General features: G+C 43.8%; 1 protein-coding gene across 2 annotated transcripts; it reads left to right on the forward strand.

The window, feature by feature from the left end:
* The first annotated feature begins 6 nt into the window (after nt 1–6).
* URB2 (URB2 ribosome biogenesis 2 homolog (S. cerevisiae)) lies at nt 7–17180 on the forward strand. Of its 2 annotated transcripts, none has more exons than XM_014951135.1 (10): nt 7–66; nt 374–541; nt 1721–1897; nt 2920–6295; nt 8030–8190; nt 9424–9534; nt 10313–10555; nt 11461–11551; nt 12546–12685; nt 16432–17180. In XM_014951135.1, the coding sequence occupies exons 2-10, from the start codon at nt 416–418 to the stop codon at nt 16627–16629; spliced, it is 4623 nt and encodes a 1540-aa protein (XP_014806621.1). In that variant the 5' UTR covers nt 7–66; nt 374–415; the 3' UTR covers nt 16630–17180. The 2 variants fall into 2 exon arrangements, with proteins under 2 accessions (XP_014806621.1, XP_014806622.1); XM_014951136.1 differs by having other exon boundaries at nt 49–89.
* The last annotated feature ends 307 nt before the right edge of the window (nt 17181–17487 follow it).

The raw sequence follows: 17487 nt of genomic DNA on the forward strand, positions 1-17487 counted from the left end.
GCCGATCGGCGATCGGCTGGCGCTGCCTGGCGGGGAGCGGAAGACGGCGTGGGCCCGGCGTGAACGGTGAGGGCCTGGCGGTACCGGGGGTGCGTGTGGGGTGGGATCCCCGCGAGGGGCACTGGGGGACTTGGGGACCTGTGGGGAAGAGGAGGGCACGGGAGGTAGGCGGGGAGCGGGGCCTGGTATGTCCGCTGAGGGGAGAGGCGGAGCGGGGTCCAGCGTGCGCCGCTGAGGGGAGAGGAGGAGCCGGGCCCGGCGTTCCCCGCTGAGGGGAGAGGGGGAGCGTTAGGCCTTGAGCGGGGGCTGCGGGGCCGCCTTCCCGTCCCGCCGCTTTCCCGTCCCACCGCCTTCTCTTCGGCTTGCCTTTCAGTCGCACCTCTCCGCCCGTGGGGTCCCCCCCTGCCGTCTCCCCATGGCGGCCATCTACTCCGGCATCTACCTGAAGCTGAAAAGCGCCAAGACTCCTTGGGAAGACAAACTCAAACTAGCCCGTTTTGCCTGGGTTTCGCACCAGTGCGTCCTTCCCAATAAAGAGCAAGTGAGTACTTTTTAATGGTAAACAGCGAAATGAAAAAATAAAAATTGCAGTAATTAATTGCTGCCAAGGATTAATTTTTCCTTAAAGTCCGGATCTAGTTGCTTAAGCTTTTAACCCTGGGTAGCGGTGCACATATAGCTCTGATGGTGAATTGTGGACGGCTCTTGATTTCTGTGTGTTTTCATAGCATCATCTTTCAGATAGCTTCACCAGAAAGATCTGCATTAGGGCAGGAAGAAAGTATCTTTCTCACAGAGTGGGTAGGGTATGTGTTCTGTCTCCCGGATAGATGAGAAACCATTGCCTTAAGACCTGTCACTATCATTGTTTATTATGTCCTATACAGCTTGCTCTGAAGTCTGATGCTTCTGGTCATAGTTAAGAACAAGAAGTTCAGGGTGGGAGAACTGACTGCAGCTACGTGCGTGTTTCCCGGTGCTCTAAATTTGTGCACATGGGAAGAGTACACTCTGGATTCATGAGCATCTCCTTGGAAGATGCCTGGAACCCACCTTCCCCTCAAATCTTTTGTTTTGACCCTGTTTCCTGAAGGTCTGTTCTGTGTTACCGCAAATGATGGGTTTCTTGTGCTGCTCCTCCAGCCTAGCACTCTCGTGTAATCTAGTGTTTGCACCATCTGAGAGCAGTGTTTTGAGTTCCTGTTATTTTGGTTACTTAGAATATTAAACTTAGCCATACACCATCATTTTATTTTGAAATCAGTAATTTAAATAAATGGGTTTCAATTTGCACGTCTGAATTTCTAGGTAGTAAATGTAAACGTACCAAGAGGAGGATATGAAAGGGGTACCAGTTGTCAGAAAGTGAAATCCATCTGATTCCTTTAGTTTTGATTTAAAAGACTATGTTTGTTACTTAGTATCAATTGTTAGAATTATACCCTCATGAAAGGGCCTTAGGATATTGACTCCTGAAAGCTGTCTTGGAAGAGTACAGGGGAGCACAGGGCCAACATCGGATTTAGAATGAAATTTCTCAGGAATTTAGATCTTGGTTAAAATCTACCAGGGTGGACTTTCTGCTCATTCAGAGCCTGTTCTGCTTGCATATAGAGCAGTTCTCAAGGCACAAGTGCTGTAATTGTGAAGAGATACTACTTTTGTTCTTGTTCTTGCATAAGGGTTATTAAAGATTAATTTTTTTCCCTTTTGTTATCAGGTATTACTTGATTGGGTAAGCCATGCCTTGGTTTCATACTACAATAAGAAACTTGAACTGGAGGATGAAGTTGTTGAGAAACTCTGGGCGTATCTAGACAACGTTATCCACAGTAGAAGACTACAGAATCTCTTAAAGAGTGGGAAGACAGTTGGTCTCAGTTTTTCAATTGCACAGGTAACTAAAACTGTGGATATCAGCGTGTATCTTCTACAGTACGTGACTTCCTCACTGTGTAGGATGTTATGTGAAATACATAATAATTAATTTGATGGCTTTTAGGACCTCTAATAAAAACTTCTCTACTTCTGTGATACAGTTTGTTTTTAGCGCTAAGGCTGAAAATGGCACAGCATTCTAATAATGTCAAAGTTAATCTTCCTCCCTGTCTTTAACTTCTTCAAACTATCAGAGAGTGAACTGGTTTAAGTATTTTAATAGGTAAATAAAGGCTCAGTTCCATATGTTGCCATTTTATATTATTTACTGCTTAAATTGCCATTTTGCCTGGGAGTCTTAGGGAGAAAGGTATTTTCCCTCACTGTGGTGCTCATCAGTATGTTTGGCTTGAGTACTGTGCAGTGTGACATGCAGACCTTGCAGCTTCCTGTGATGACTCTGAATGGTGGTGGCACCAAATCATTATTGATCTTAATCGTATCATTGTTTTAGCCTCAGCTGAAGATGAATGGGGGAGACTTCAGTTACAGTTTGGAACTGAACCAGAAAGTGTAGCTTCTTATTTGGCTTCTTGGTTACAGAAATATCAGAATTAGTGAATGGCTGCAAAGGCAGTTAAAATGGCAACACAAAGGTATCGTGTGTGGGTTTTTGTTGTTCTTTTGGAACATAATTTTGGGGATCTTGCAAGAACGGAGGGAATTTACCCCAACTCCCTTTCTGCAGGATCAACTGTTAGGATGTTTGGCCTCTGCTGTTGCTGGTAGCACACATACTGAAGGAGGGCTTCCTCGCTCGTCCTGTGGTGCAAACAAACACAGAGACACTGTTCTGGTCTGGGGAGCTTCTAGTTTGAGACTCACAACATGAGAGGCCCAGCAGCAGCTGTTGGTGGGTCCCTATTACTTCCTTCTTGCAGGCAGAGCTCACAGAAGGTGTTGCTGGTTCATTATGATATGTTTGTGTACAAAATTGATTGTGAGTTTGGTTTTTTTTTATTTGTTTTTTTCAATCTTCAGGTCATAAATGAAAGATTATCAGAGGCCTGTTCTCAAAAAACACAGCAAAACGTTGGCGCAGTGCTGAGTTGCTCCAGTGGCATTCTTTCTACTCCTTCGCTCTCCATCATTTACACGGCAAAGTGTGAGCTCTTGGTTGATCTCCTCAGCAAGCTGTCCAAGCTGGCATGTCAGCAGCTGGCTTCTGACGATGCTGTGGGCTCCCAGGTGTTCAGCGTCCTCCAACTTACCTTTGCTCAGTACCTCCTGATCCAGAGGCAGCAAACCAACCCAAACCGTGTGTTCGGGCAAGTGACGAGTCACTTGCTCCAGCCATGCCTGCTCCTGAGGCACTTGCTCACTGTGAGGAGCTGGACACAAGCAGATGACAACCACGTGCGTCAGCACCTGAGCAGGGAAATCCGAAACCAAGTAGAAACTTTGCTGCAGACTGGGTTATTCCAGCCTGAGCTTTTCTCCTCCTACAAAGAAGAGCTTCTGCCAGAACAGGAGCTCCAGGTGAAGAAGAAAGGAGCTTTGAAAAGCCTTTTGCTACCAGTCAACACAGTGCAGACCAAGCTGGCTAGTGACTTTTGTGAGCCTGCCCTCCATGGAGCTGTTGTGGCTGGTTCGGTGTCCCTGCTATATAAGCTCTTTCTGGACTCATACTGTAAGGCAGAAAACCACCTTGTGTGTTTCCACATGTTCAGCAGGCTTTTCGGCTGTCTCAGGCTCCCTGGCCTACAGCAGGGCCAGGAGGATGTACTCTCCCCTGCGGACTGGAGCACAGAGCTACTTGCTTTGGAGCAGCTTCTGAACTTGGTGCTCAGCAGTGACATCTATAACGTTGCCAGTGACCGTATCCGGCACAAGGAGGTCCAGTTTGAGTTTTACCGCAAGCTAGCGCAGGTGTTGGTGAATCACTCCCAAGCTTCCATCCCTGCTTGGTTCAGGTGTCTCAAGCTCTTGATGTCATTAAACCACCTTATAGTAGAGCCAGACTTGGATGACTTAGTAGCCTCGTCTTGGATTGATGCTGAGGTCTCCGAGGCCCGTACGAGGAAGGCCCAGGAGGCTCTCATCAGCACCATGTTTCAGACTTACTCCAAGCTGCGACAGTTGTCACGGCTCTTTGAGGAGGTGCTGACAGTCATTTGCCAGCCAGCTGCTGATGAACTGAGGCTGCCTGTCTTGTCTGCTGGCCTGACAGGAAAGCTTCGAGAGTGCCTCCTTGAACTGCCACCCAACCAGATTCTGGACATTTTGTGTCTCTTTGTGGAGAAATGCCAGACCCTTATCATTCCTGCTGTTGAAGGGTCAGCTGACATGGCCTTGAAGCTGCTGTCAGTGAGCTCGGTGCTGCACGCTTTTCTGTTCAACATGAAGAGCCTAGATGATGTCACTCCTTCCCCTGTGGTTCTTCGCACTCAGACTCTGCTGGCAAAGATGCAGGAGGGAATAATCCAGCCGCTGATGGAGCTGCTGCAGGCTCCTAGAAGACAAGAAGAGAAGTCAGACCTTTGGTTAAGAAAGGCCAGTGACTCTGCTCTCCTCCTTATTTACACTTGGGTTGAGGTAGACACTTTGTTTGGTGTTAGCTGCAGTAAATATGTGTCTCCAGCAGCTGAAATGACTGATGCTGTTAGTGCATCTGCTGCAAGGCACTGGGGCATTCCAGCTTTCCTGTCTGGTGTGGAGGAGCAGTGCTGGGAGACAGTCATGGAACTTGCAAATAGTTTTGCCTCCACTAGTAAATATTGCTTAGAACTGCTCACGCTTCAGAAAATGAAGATGATTTTAATGCAGACCAAAGCTGACCCACAGGCCTTGCAGCGTGCTGCAGCTTTCATCCTGGAGTCTGGGAGATCTAGCATGAGCAGGGGAGAATCTGAACCATGGGATGGAGATATCAGCGCGATAAGTGATCTCACCTACCCCACGGCCCACTGGCACCTTGTCGTCTCCAACCTGACTATCCTGCTGCCGCACATTTCCCTGAAAAATGTAGAGTATATTGCAGATGTGCTTCTGGAGACATTAGTATTGGCCAAAGCTGAGGAAGCTGCTGCAGACCAGGAGCCTTCCATCAGCATTGGAAAGATATCTCTTGGTTTGATGCATAGCTCCTTTCTCCCAGAAATGACGCTCCTGCACTGCACTTTTCTGACCAGCCTTATTCACCGGTTCGCTCGGGTGCTGCCCTCTGCTGCCAGGGATTCAGTAGATCTGCCACTTCAACAGCTCTCTGCAGGTGCTATCCCGTGGCACGAAGAAATCCCGACGCCTTGCAGACTCACAGACCTGTTGGAAGCACCATCAGAGAACAAACTGCTGAAGGATGAGCTCAGCTTGTCTTGGAAAACACTGGAGAAAGTTGCCCAATGTATAACATTGTTAGCAAAAAACGGCTGCCCTCTCATCCTGAAAGAAAGTCAGCTAGAAAGCTGCTTGGGTTTGCTAGAAATTGCTTCCCTTCTGAAACTAGACAGTCTTCTTCCCTCTGACTGTACCCGGTGTTTTATGGTGCTGCTCTCCCTGATAGCCAATACCAGGCCTAGTGCCTCTTGCAGCAAACTCTTATTGTTAAAGTTTTTAAGTACCTGCTTCCACCTTCTGAGGTGCTTGCAAGCTGGCAGGAATGCCAACTCTGTTTTTAAAGTGTTTCATGCCAGCGATGTTCTTGAAGTTGTCATGACCTCCCAGCTTACAGCTAGCAAATTCTTCACTGATGTTTTGACTGTTCCTGTTTGGGCACAGTATCTCCAGGAAGTCCAAGCCTTTTTGGAAAACTTTCTTCAGATGATTATTGAAAGAAGGCAAAGTGTGAGGCTCAACTTAGAAAAGTTCATGTCTTTCCTGGTGAGCTGTAAGCCAGATGTTGGTGCAGACAAAAGCAAAGGCTGGAAAAACTGGAATCCCGCAGCTGAGCAGTTGCTGCTCATGGCATTCACCACGCTGTGTCACGTCGTCACACTCTACCTTCAGCAGCTGCCACAAAAGAAGCTTTGGTCTGCGGATGTACTGTCCGCTCTGTTGGAGCCTGTGGTTCTGCAGATGGTCAGAACTGTTGAACACCGTCTTCAGAATAACGCCCAAAACCAGCCTTTGCCTGTGGCATTCATACCATCTGTCACTACTCTTCTCAAAGCAGATCTGAGCCACGCTGTCAAGAACGGCTGGCAGAAGGAGCCCAGTGGGTTTTTGAAGCAACCCCGTATTAAACTGTACCAAAAGTTTTACTCTCAGATACTGAGAGAGCTGCCCTGCGTAGGAGATAACCTGCAGTTCCTTCAGTTTGCGTTGCAGTTCCTAACGGTCTTCTGCTCAGTGCCAGAGCTGTATCCTGGAAAAGAAACTGCGGTCACGGTTGTTTTTGCTATAAAAAAGCTTCTCGCTGGTATGAAAACTCCCTTTCTCCACTTCCTTTGCTAATTTTGCAGCACAGAGGCGAGTTAAAAGCCATTTAGCAAAACATACAGCTTTTTGAAAAGTCTTTCTCTACTTACTTGTATTAAAGCAGTAGGCTATACTTTCGTAAAACATATCAGGAAAGTTTCCAAGGAGGCAATGTTGTGGTACCCAGACCACTGCCATCATCTCATTTGGTAATGATCTTCTCCTGGAAGATGCAAACATCTTAATAAAGTGGAGGTCCTCAGTTACTCATCCCTGTAGAACATTTTGACAGTAACCAGAACATGGTGATACTTCTGGATGTACGGTTGAAGGTGCAGTGTCCTTGTTCTCATATAGCTGGTATGGTAGGCACCACTGAAGCAGCTGATGTGCACCAGGTCAGATCTGATATGTCTTGTCTCAGGATCTCAGAGGACCTTACAGTAAATTGTCTATTTTTGGATATGATAGGTGAGGTTATAAAACGATGGAAGTTACCTAACTGTTAAAGGTGCTGAACACCTCTAATTCTGATAAAGTCTGTGGGAGATTGGCAGATCAGTCCCTTTATCTTCATCAAATAAAGAGCCAGGACTAAAAATGACATGAAAAACCTCTTGACAGCTGGGTGACCTCATGCCTCCTTTGTATTGTCACGTTCAGAAAGCCAGGTGAACTAAACACAGCATAGACACATCTGTTCTCTTTGACTTCTCCAAAAAGTTGGAATTTGTGAAACTTACTACTAACATGGTCTAGTGCGGTGGTCTCCAAACATTTTTGATTGCACACAGCTATCAGTTAAAAAAAGATATATTGGGCATACACCCCCGGTATATTTTTATTTATAAATTACATGCATGGGCTACTGTACTAATTTACTATGTAGATTACAAAGGATACACAAGAAAAGCTTAAGAAGCATGAGATAAAGATGAAATAAACACTATTTATACATTTTATTTTATTTATTAAACATCTTTTATTTATAATTCTTACACCCCAGTGGATTGTCTTGTGCACACCCTGGGACATGTGCACCCCACTTTGGAAGCTACTGCTCAAGTGCACTATGGTCATGATCTCAGTGTTTATATTGGCAACAGGTAGTTAAGAACAGAGCACAGCTCTCCGTGGAAAATCTGGTCTTGAGGTTGAGCTAGAATTTACGTATAGATACAGGCTTAATCTGTCTCTTCTGTGTCCTGCATTTTGGTCCTTCACTTGTGGGGTTCAGTAAAGGCACTGAGAGCAGGGATTTCACACTAAAACTAGGGGCCATGAGGAAGTATAATTGCTGTATTTTCTCTGCCAACTTTTCTCTCTCATCCTGTGCCTCACTTTACACTAGTGTAAGATTAGTAAAGTGCTTTAGCCTGGAGACATAATTAATCACTGTAAAAAGCTGTAAGAATTTCTGATGAATAAGTAAAGTATTCAATAAGATGAAATATGGATTCCTGTTGAAGAAGGCTTTCAGCATTGCCACAGATCCTGTGGATACTTGCAACTATGAAACTGTATGATGACTGCTTTGTGAGCCCTAGGGTAGGAAACACCTGAGAACAGCAATTCATTGTTCTGGGTGTGGATAAAGGGAAACTGTGGGGTTCTCTTTGCATTTGAGTGTGAGAAAGGTACCCACAGAGCTGCTTTAAGGGTTGATTTGCCCTGTTTTTACCTGTGCAAGTCCCTGTCTTGGGAATTGATTAAAACATGTCTCTTGAATATGCAGGTCCTGCCATCACAACCCAGATGATCCAAAGTATGGAGGTGGAGCTGACAGATGTGCTTGTCCAGCTGCTGGGGAACTGCTCTGCTGAGGAGTTTTATACCATAATGAGGCTGGTGCTGCAGGGACTGGAAGTGAAGAACGTTTGGCAGCAGAAGGCTAAAGTAAGGAATGAACTTAGTTTGTTGTCAACGTCTTCTTTCATTTTTCTGTATCTTTAAAAAGATTTGTTAGCTGAATGACGTCTGCTAAATATTTTTCCCTCTCCCTGCTTTATGCTGAGTGCTTGGGCCAATTTAATTTACATAGTTAAGGGCTTGGTGACTGTGCTGAGATATATTTTCGACCTGAATTGAGAGAGGTGGAAAGATCATGGAATCCTCCTGAAATAAACTTTCTGTCCAGTTTAGGGACTTAGCAGTCTTAACTCCATGTGCTGTCAGCAGAAATCACACAGCTGTGATGTTACAGGCCATGCTGAAGTTTTTTTTTTTCTACTTGCTGATCAGAGCTCTTGCATGGTGAACACCAGCAATCAGTGAGTTCAAGCACTGTTTGCCTGTGGCTCTTCTTAAAAGGGTTAAAGCCACTTTTACAAATGGTGGCATTTTTAAGTAAAACCGAAGCTGCATCTGTGCTTTTGGTATTTGTCTCTATAAAGACTTTTACTCTGTAATAATCAGATACCACTCAGTAGCTTTTTAAATACTATGCCTTCCTTCAGAGCAGCTTAAGCAGCAGTGGTAGCATATGGAACACTTTTGGCAAAAAAGCCAGCTGGACCCTCCATAGAAAGCTCAGTGACATGAGAATGAAATTTGGATTAAACTTGGGGGTTTGTCTGGCTCTGTGCTGTTTCTCAGAAGTAGACACAGATACGCTGCATCAGTTCTTGAGATGTCTTTTTGAAAGTGTATCTGGGATTCCTGTGCTATGCATATAATTCCTGCCACCTGAGTATTGCTTGTAATATGTTTCTTTAAACAGTCTGTCATAACAGCCAGCAAGTAAAAAAAAACCCTACTGTCAAATCCAGATTGTTAACATATAGTTACTGGTGTCCCTGTGTCGTCCCTGCTTCCCTCTGTTATCTGGTGGTAGTTGAAGGAGATGACTTTCCTTTCTTAAAAATCACATAAGCCTTTTTGTACAGTAATTTGATTCTAAAATAAATGTAGCATGCAGTGCATTTGGGCCAGTGCTGCTCAGCCTGCTGAATTTTATTGTGCTGCTGCTTACTTCACAATTTCCAAAGAGATCTCTTGGTGGGAGGACTGTCATGTGTCAAGGCTCTGGTAATGCTCAAAACTGCCACTGCCCTTGAAAGAGCTCTTCTGTACTTGAAAGGAGCTAGTGCATCTTGTACCCCTGGCTGATCATCAATCTGCTTTCTGCAGGAAGTATTGTCAGCTGTTACGCTAACGAAGTTGTTGCTCAGCTGCCCATTAAGTGGAGACAAAGAGAAAGCTTTCTGGTTTGCCAGCCCACAGATAATCACAGCTTTAGCTGTAAGTATCTCTTTATTGTAACTTCATTACCTATCCCTTTTATTTGTTGGAGTCTGTAGTGGTTACATCTAACAGAGGCATACAGAAACAAGAAAACTGTGGCTACTAGACAAATCCATACCAGATTCACCTGCATTTTTTTTGTCTAGACCCGTTCTCTCTGCCTTCCTCAAGTGAATTTCCTCCTGTGAGTGCACTGTGTAGGTCATCCACTTCTGATATCAGAAATTTTCTGGGACTGCACCATGTAATCTGGAGCTTGGGAGAAACTTGTTAGGCTGTGGAGAAGAGAGTCTGAGTCTCCTGCCTTTCTTCCTGTCAGCCACATGTCACAGCTGAAGCTAGCAGCAGCAAAACAAAAAGAAAAAACTGCTCATAATGAAAAAATAATAATATAAATAAACTGAATTATGAATGGGAAACTTAACTGAAAGTAACCAAACCCAAGTTTCCTGTTCTTCATTTGTACAGCGATTTCTGCCCTTTTTTGGTATGTCTGCTTGCTTGTGAAGGAGAGAACTGCCCCAATGCATTTGTGTGAGGAGGTACAAAGAGGTTGTCAGGGGGCTGGGGAGCAGTTACACTCACAGCACTGCTTGCTTGAGATGCATCATATGTGCCCCCGCCAAGGGTGCAGTGGCACCAAAATGGCCAAAGTGCAGGAGTCTCCCTGCACCAGTCTAGTTCCATTGACTCAAGTCAGACCATTATGGTTCTGTGGTGTGTGAATGCTAGTGATGGGTGGCTAATGTGCTTCTCTTTATCTGTCTCCTTGTAGATGCAAACCAAAGAGGCTTGTCAGGACCAGGCACTGATTTCCACCATAGTTGTACCTATTCTAGAGACTGTAGCAGCTCTGCTAAGGCAAGGAGAAGGGGTTCTCTTGAATCCACACCATGTGGCATTGGCTTTCAGCATTGTCCTAACAGTCCCTCTGGATCATCTGAAGACAGAAGACTATCGCAGTGTCTTCCTGGGAGTCCACGAAGTGCTCTTCTCTATTGTGCAGTGTCATCCGAAGGTATATCTGTGAGAGGGTGGGAGGAGGGGAAAAAGGTAGAAAAAACCAACACAGAGGCTAGTGATGAGAAATTTTTGTTTTAATAGTGGTTTTGAAATAATTTGCCCTGATAGTATGAAAATGTTTTGTACCACTTGTCGTTTAAAAGGCTGTGAATCTCAAAATTGCATCGTTTCAGTTGCTCTCCTGCTTTGTTTTATGCCTACATTGTTGTTCTTTGGCAGCAGATTGCTTATCAACATCTGACTGGATTAGAATAAAACTTTATTTTATGATTGATTTCTAGAAGCAAAAATGATTCAGACACTAGGACCTCATTCTCACTGGAGATCACGATTCTGCTGTCCTTTGAAAACAGGGCTTAGACATAGTAGAAGTTAGTGACTTTCAAACCTTGTGGCATCCTGGTGTTCTTGTCAGTCTTCTGGCAGGGGAGTGAAGCATGCAAGGCAGTACACATTGCTTAAATGCCCTTACAAAAACCCTGTGATAGAAAGCTGCCTAACCCAGGCTGTTTTCACGCAATGATCTGTAGTGTTTACTGGACCCTGCATTCTGTGAGTCTGTCTGGCTACACAGGTTCTTTACCAGCAGGAACAAATTTCCTAGACATTAGGGTGCTAAATCAAACGCTGCTTTGGAGAGATGGAGTAATTCTAAGATGATGTTTACCTGTTATTTGCATTTGAATATGGCCAGGACTGCAGTCCTGCTCCAGGGTTCTCATGTGCTAGATACTGTATGGATGCAGAATGAAAAATAGTCTCTGCTCCTGACAGCTGTATAAGCTATATTGTTTCCTTCACAGGAATTGCTTTCCCTCAGGCTGTGGGGTGGTGTACTTCTACCCTCTCCATTCCTTCTACTACATGATCTCAGATGGTTTTTATTTTGTGTCTTTGCAGGTGCTGTTGAAAGCAGCACCATCTTTTCTGAACAGTTTCCATCGTCTGGTTGTTTCTGTCATGCATGAAGGACGTCAGAAAGGAGACAGAGGTACTATATCTTCTTCACTTTTGCACTATATATACACACTGTCATTTTGTATGTTCTGTAGGAGGAGATGCAGAACAGGGCAGTCTGGCACCAGAAGCACCGTCTTCAATACCTAATGCTTTCCACTGATGTCCTACAGCTTATTCCATGTTCAGATTTATCTCGGCTAGTATGTTGCCCACAACTGTGGGCAAATGTCGGTGTATGTATGCATCATGGAGGAATATACTAAAAAAAGCTCAGTGATAGAGGAAAAGGTACGTTAAACTGGTGCCAAACATTGAGAATTTGGTAGCTTCTGTAATATGTTTACGTAAGGCAAGGGTCACAGGAAACTTATGAGTACATGGCATTCCAAAGTTTAAAAACATGCTGTTTATCTTTGCAGGATTGTTTCATTTTTGTAACAGATAACATGAAAGTAATTTTTAGATTTCCCTTCCCCCTTGTTTGTGTTAGTTCTCTTCATTCACTGCCTACTGAAAGGGTAAATTCTCAGGTTGATCTCTACAGCCTCACTTTAAGTATCTCCAGTGCTGTGGCTCCTGCTGCTGAATCACACGTAATAAATCTCATCAGAAGGCTTTCTTACTATGCTGTTTCTAAGAGATGTCTTCTGATTTTCTGTAGGTAGAGAATTTAATTTTCCAGTCTCCTGGTTCTCCCCTCCACAGTGCTTGGGACTGAATCATGGAAGGGACTACGGCTCCTGCTTCTGGCACTTCAGCGTGTATAACAAATACTTTTTGCCTTGCAGTGCATGTGGAGTGGGAATCAGTGTGCTCTTACAAAATAACCATTGGAAGAGATACGTATGGTGTGTTGTGGGAGTCTGGGGGGCTTCTCAGCCGTGGCTTGATAAGAAGATAACATGGGCAAGCTGATGTTGACTTCATGTAGTTCAATAATCATATGGAAGACTGGGTGATTCTTTGTTTATTTCCCAGTGTTTTTAAGTCTTAAATGCCAGACTGCATCTCACTTTCTGTTTTAGGCAACACAGATGAGTTTGAAATTATACTGAAGTGTGCACACTTGGTGGAACGGATGTATACTCATATCAGTGCAGAGATGGAGGACTTTACTGTGTTTTCTGCTTTCATTGTGGCTCAGTATGTGACTGAATTGCAGAAGGTAACGTGTTCTCAACCATCTTGAAAGTGCCATAATATTGTGCTGGCTTTGGAGTTTGTATTCCAAGGGCAGCTGTGTTAAGTTTTGTACAGCCTGTGAAGTTATAAAAGTTGCTGTGCATCATGGTTTGATCCAGACTCTTTGTTATTTTGAGCAAGTGTTCCAAAGAGTCTTTCTTACCCAGCTCCTGAAAACTTTCTAAAGGTGGGGGCTGTGAGGTTTTTTTAAGGGAAAGCAAAGCAATGTCTGTTTGCAGAACTGCTTTGCTTTTCTGCCATTTTTGGTGTTGTTTTTTTCTTCATGTGGTAGTTATGTTCTTCTCCAAGCTAGTCTCAGTTGTCCAGGGTTGATAGCAGTTAGGGCAAATTAATCTGGCAAATTCATGGAGAAAAATTCTCATGGAAAATGTCTTTTAACCTGGTCTAGATGAGTAAATAAATGGAGAAAATGTTACCAAGCCAGAGAATTGATTAGCTTTTCAGTAATTCTCCTTCCATACCAAAGATATTATTCCCATACTTGTTGAAGCAGCTGCTTCTACTATTAGGAATGTCAGAGCCAGGTCAGTAGCTTCTCACATCCAGACCTAAGTTAAAATTGTCATTCTGTTCAGCCTAATGGATTTAGGTTTCACCAGAGTTTGAATGCAGCTTGCATTGCAAGTTCCTGCAAATTGATTATTTGTGGCTCTGGCCTGGGCATGGGCTGAAATATAGAAAAGAATTTTAGTCTCTGATTTTAGGCTCTCTTACCACAAAAGTACCCTAACCAGTGCTATGTTTCTGAAGGAATATGAGGTAACCAGCGTAACTAACCATGAGGGTTGTTATGTAGCTTAAACTCAGGTGCCTTCTCTATTGCCTGGCTTTTTTCCAAGATTTGGGAACAAAACAATGGGATTTCAGTTTTTAGAATCAAGAAGGTTGTAAAGATGGTTGTTGCTAACATAAGTGAAAATAATTATAAACTTATTTGAACTTAGTGAACTCTTAAGTAATGATTTAACCTTTGATTGGCTGGTGATAGGGTGGTATAGCTCGTGGGGGTGTTGGTGCAATTCTTAGATCTTCAGGAAAAATAAATAATCCTGCAAATTAACTTTTTTTTTTTTTAGCTATCTAGTGGTTTTTAGCCATGTCATTTAGTGTTACTAATAAATTGGTTATTGTTTACATGGTAAACATAGTAGTTCAGCAAATACAAGAGACAAATTACTGTTGAGACTACTTCTGCTCTGTTTAACTATCTCTGAACACTGGAATCTGTTCATTTCTGAATGTAGAGCCTTTACTCGGCCTGACTTGAATTGTCAAATGACCTTTCCAAGTTAAAAGGACACTCACTCAGTATTAGCATTGTACAAAGTCTCATGAGACTTCTAGGAAAGTTTTGTGCAATACTTATCACTGGGAAATGGAAAGTGATGGATGATAGCTGAAACCCCAGATCAGTAATGTATGCATGGAACCTTTGGGCGTGGAGAGGGGAATCGGTGTAGTGAGCCACCAGACGCTGTGACAAAGGGGTGTTTTCTGTCTGACAGAACAGATAGATCACAAGTAGGTGATGATTTATGTGCTCATTTGCTGGTGAGAACTGATGGATATCGGAGGAAGGGGGATACCTGTCTTAAGGGGGCACGTACGCATCTTTCATGTTGCTCTGCAGAGGGAGAGAAAAACTCCTTTAACCATTCATCTTTTCTGAGGCCAGATCAGTGGCTTTCAACCTGTGATCTGAAGACCCTGGGGGTCCATCAAAGGTAACTGAGAAAAACGTGTTGGTAGATTTAAATCTTTATATGGGCATCTGCACACTTACTGGAACCCTTTTAAGGGTCTGCAGACTAAAACTGATGAAAGCCACTGGCCTAAACAGTCACTTACTCCTAAAGTAGTTGTGTAGCAGTTCCCTCAGTACTTCTTCTTTATACCAAGAAGTAAAACATCCTTGTGAATTATTTTGTGTTCATCCAGAAAGACTCCTTGCTGGAGTGGGTGGCATCTATAGCCTCTTTCATACTGTTGACAGTGCTTTTCCCGTGTTGTCTGTGAGCTGTTGCTTAATTCAGCAGTAGTGAAATACCTCTTCACACATTTAATGTCTCACATCAAGAGCTCTGTAATGCTTGACAAATTGGTTGTGCTAACTATATAGACCATAAAACACTTACAGGCATAATTAACTGCCAGCCAGTAGTGGCAGCTGTTTAAATCTCTGGTTCTGCTTCCCATAGTGTCATTGGGGGGTGTTTATAGGAAACTGCACTGCGAAGCGAGAATGGCCCAAACGTGGCGTGGGTCCAGATTAATTTGTGGTGTAAGGGATGCAGTTCCATTAACTGCAGGTCTAAGCTATCTGCTTATCCCAAGCGGGGCATCTGGGCCATCTTGTCAATAGCTGTGGGTTTTCCTGTCCTCATTCTCTGAAGCCATTTCTCTGCCCGAGGAAGGGAGAGGCCAGCCCAGTGCGTACACTGGGAGTTGTGATGCTCAACTGGTGTAGGGAGAAATAACATCTGTTATAAACCAGCCGATAGATCACCTGATATAAGGGGGAAAACGACAAACTTTTGGACATGCAGACTCATCAGGATCACAGCTCCAAAATAAAGGCTCATGTGCCTTATCTGCTCTATGTTTTTCCCAGCTATGTTAGCAGGTCTAATAAAATATATTAGCTGTTTTACATTTAGGGCAGAAAGAGAGCAGGAGCCTGTCACAGTGATTAGGAGTGCACTTCATTAGTGGAAAGTTTATTAGTCGCCTCAGGAAGAAAGAAGTCTGAATTTTAATGACAGCTTTTTATGTAATTTTCATTAGGCCTGGAGTGCAGAGGCTTAAGTCTGGAGGCATAAAGCTAATTTGGGGATTGAGTGAAGATAAGACATGGTTCTGCGGCAAAAATAATGTGATTATGCCAGAGGCCAGCACCGCCTCAGGCAGTGAAGTATTTAGCAAGTGATTGTGAGCACAGGACAAATTCCAGTTAGCCTGAAGCACCAGGGGACTCCAGAGGACTGATGTTCCTGGTTCTAGGGGTGGTTTTGCCAGTTGTGGGTTTGAGCAGGGATGATGGCAGGAGCAGGGCTCTGGGTCCTGAGTCATTCATTGTATTCCTTCGACTTCCTGCATGACTTCAGGCAAGGTACCTCATTTCTGATGTTAAAACAGATCAAGGAAATGCATGTCTCCTGAGCTTTTTGAAGGCTTCTTTTATTAAGGCTTATACATTAAAAGTCCTCAGATACAAATTGTTAGATAAATATCAAGTTGTTAAGTGATAACTTAAAATTGATTGGCTATGCAATTAAATTATAGAGTAGCTTAAAGGAAGTGCTCATTTGAAACTGACACTTAGTAGCATACAGCTAATATGAGACATATAGAATCGACTGAAATGTGTAATCCAGGGCAAATATTTTAGGGTTTTTTAATTACAGTTTTTTCTGCTGAGGAATTTTCATTTGATTCCAAGACCATCATTGTTTTTGCCTCCGCAACAACGTGTATAGTAGCACTCTTGTGCATTTTATTGCAAGGGGCATGCTTGTTCTGCAAAACACGTTTGCAAAAATCAGGAAAACATTGCACAAATCAAAATCTTGGATTTTGTCTAATGGACTGTTCCAGATAGTCTGATGCACTGGATAACATATTGTCAGCATTGAATGTATGCTGACTGTGGAAAGGGTGTTTTCTTGCCTTTTTGTCTTCATGTTTAATGCAGTTTTGCTCTTCTTGTAGGTGACTTTGCACCCGGCTGTGAAGAAGCATCTTACAGAAGGGATATATCACATCCTTGACCTTTGCATTGAACGGGACATCAAATTCTTAAATGCGTCGCTACCAGCAGGTGTAAGGGAGGTCTTTAAGGACCTGTATAATGATTACAACCACTATCACAAATCAAGAAAACAGGGGGAGGAGAAGTATACTGCATGATGGATCCTTCCTGGTGCTGCATAATCGATTATGGATTGATCTTGCAGTGCTCAGAAAATCCTCAATTGCTGTTTGGTTTGGAATGACCAGTAAGATCAAATCTGAAGAGGGTCCTCCAAACACAGGTTGCATCTGTCTCCATACAGCCAGGCTTCTTAAATGGGGAAGAGGGGAACGGGGAGGGAGGACGTGCTGTTGGGTCTGGTCCTGCTGTGTGCCACAAATGGCAGAATTGCTGCACCTTGTGCTGGCCCCCCTGAACCCACTGGGAGCCCCCGGGGAGCTCGCCGCAGTCTGGCAGCAGATGTCAGGCTTCAGGCGTTGGCACACCACGGTGCTTTTCTCTGGAAGCAATACTCTGGTGTAAAAGCCAGCGAGGGTTATAATCCTCCTCTTGCTTACATGGTAAGCAGAATTAAAGCAGTTTAAATGCTTATTTTTGTACCCTGCTATTTTACATTTTGTTACTGAAGAAATTTGTGAATGTTACAGAGCTGTGTGGTAGGCTACTGTGCAAAACTGTGGAAATACAGTAAAAAAATTGAAAGTTTGTAATCTCTTTGCCTGGTTGGTTTTGCTCTTGAGTCCAGCCCTGAGCAACCTGGTCTGACCTATTGAATTTCCTTCCCAAGTGAATTATCCTGTGATCTCATGATGATCAAAAAGTCTGACTACTTAGAGCTCTGGTCGATTTACTGTCATTAAGCAATTACCCTTAGTCATCTGAACTGTGGTCGCTCTCGGAGCACATTTTTATCTTGTGACAAATGCTAAGTACCAAGACCTATCCGGGACCTCTTTGGTCTAAGCTGAGCCTTGGTGCTTTGCATTCACTCTGGGGTAAGAGCAAGCCCTGGA

The sequence above is a fragment of the Calidris pugnax genome, unplaced genomic scaffold (assembly GCF_001431845.1).
Source record: "Calidris pugnax isolate Ruff unplaced genomic scaffold, ASM143184v1 scaffold24, whole genome shotgun sequence".
NCBI classification, from domain to species: domain Eukaryota; kingdom Metazoa; phylum Chordata; class Aves; order Charadriiformes; family Scolopacidae; genus Calidris; species Calidris pugnax.

Coding starts and splice junctions, on each gene's coding strand:
- URB2 (XM_014951135.1), top strand. CDS start 416: ATGGCGGCCATCTACTCCGGCATCTACCTGAAGCTGAAAAGCGCCAAG. Junction 1,898..2,919: donor TCAGTTTTTCAATTGCACAG/GTAACTAAAACT, acceptor TTCAATCTTCAG/GTCATAAATGAAAGATTATC. Junction 6,296..8,029: donor TATAAAAAAGCTTCTCGCTG/GTATGAAAACTC, acceptor TTGAATATGCAG/GTCCTGCCATCACAACCCAG.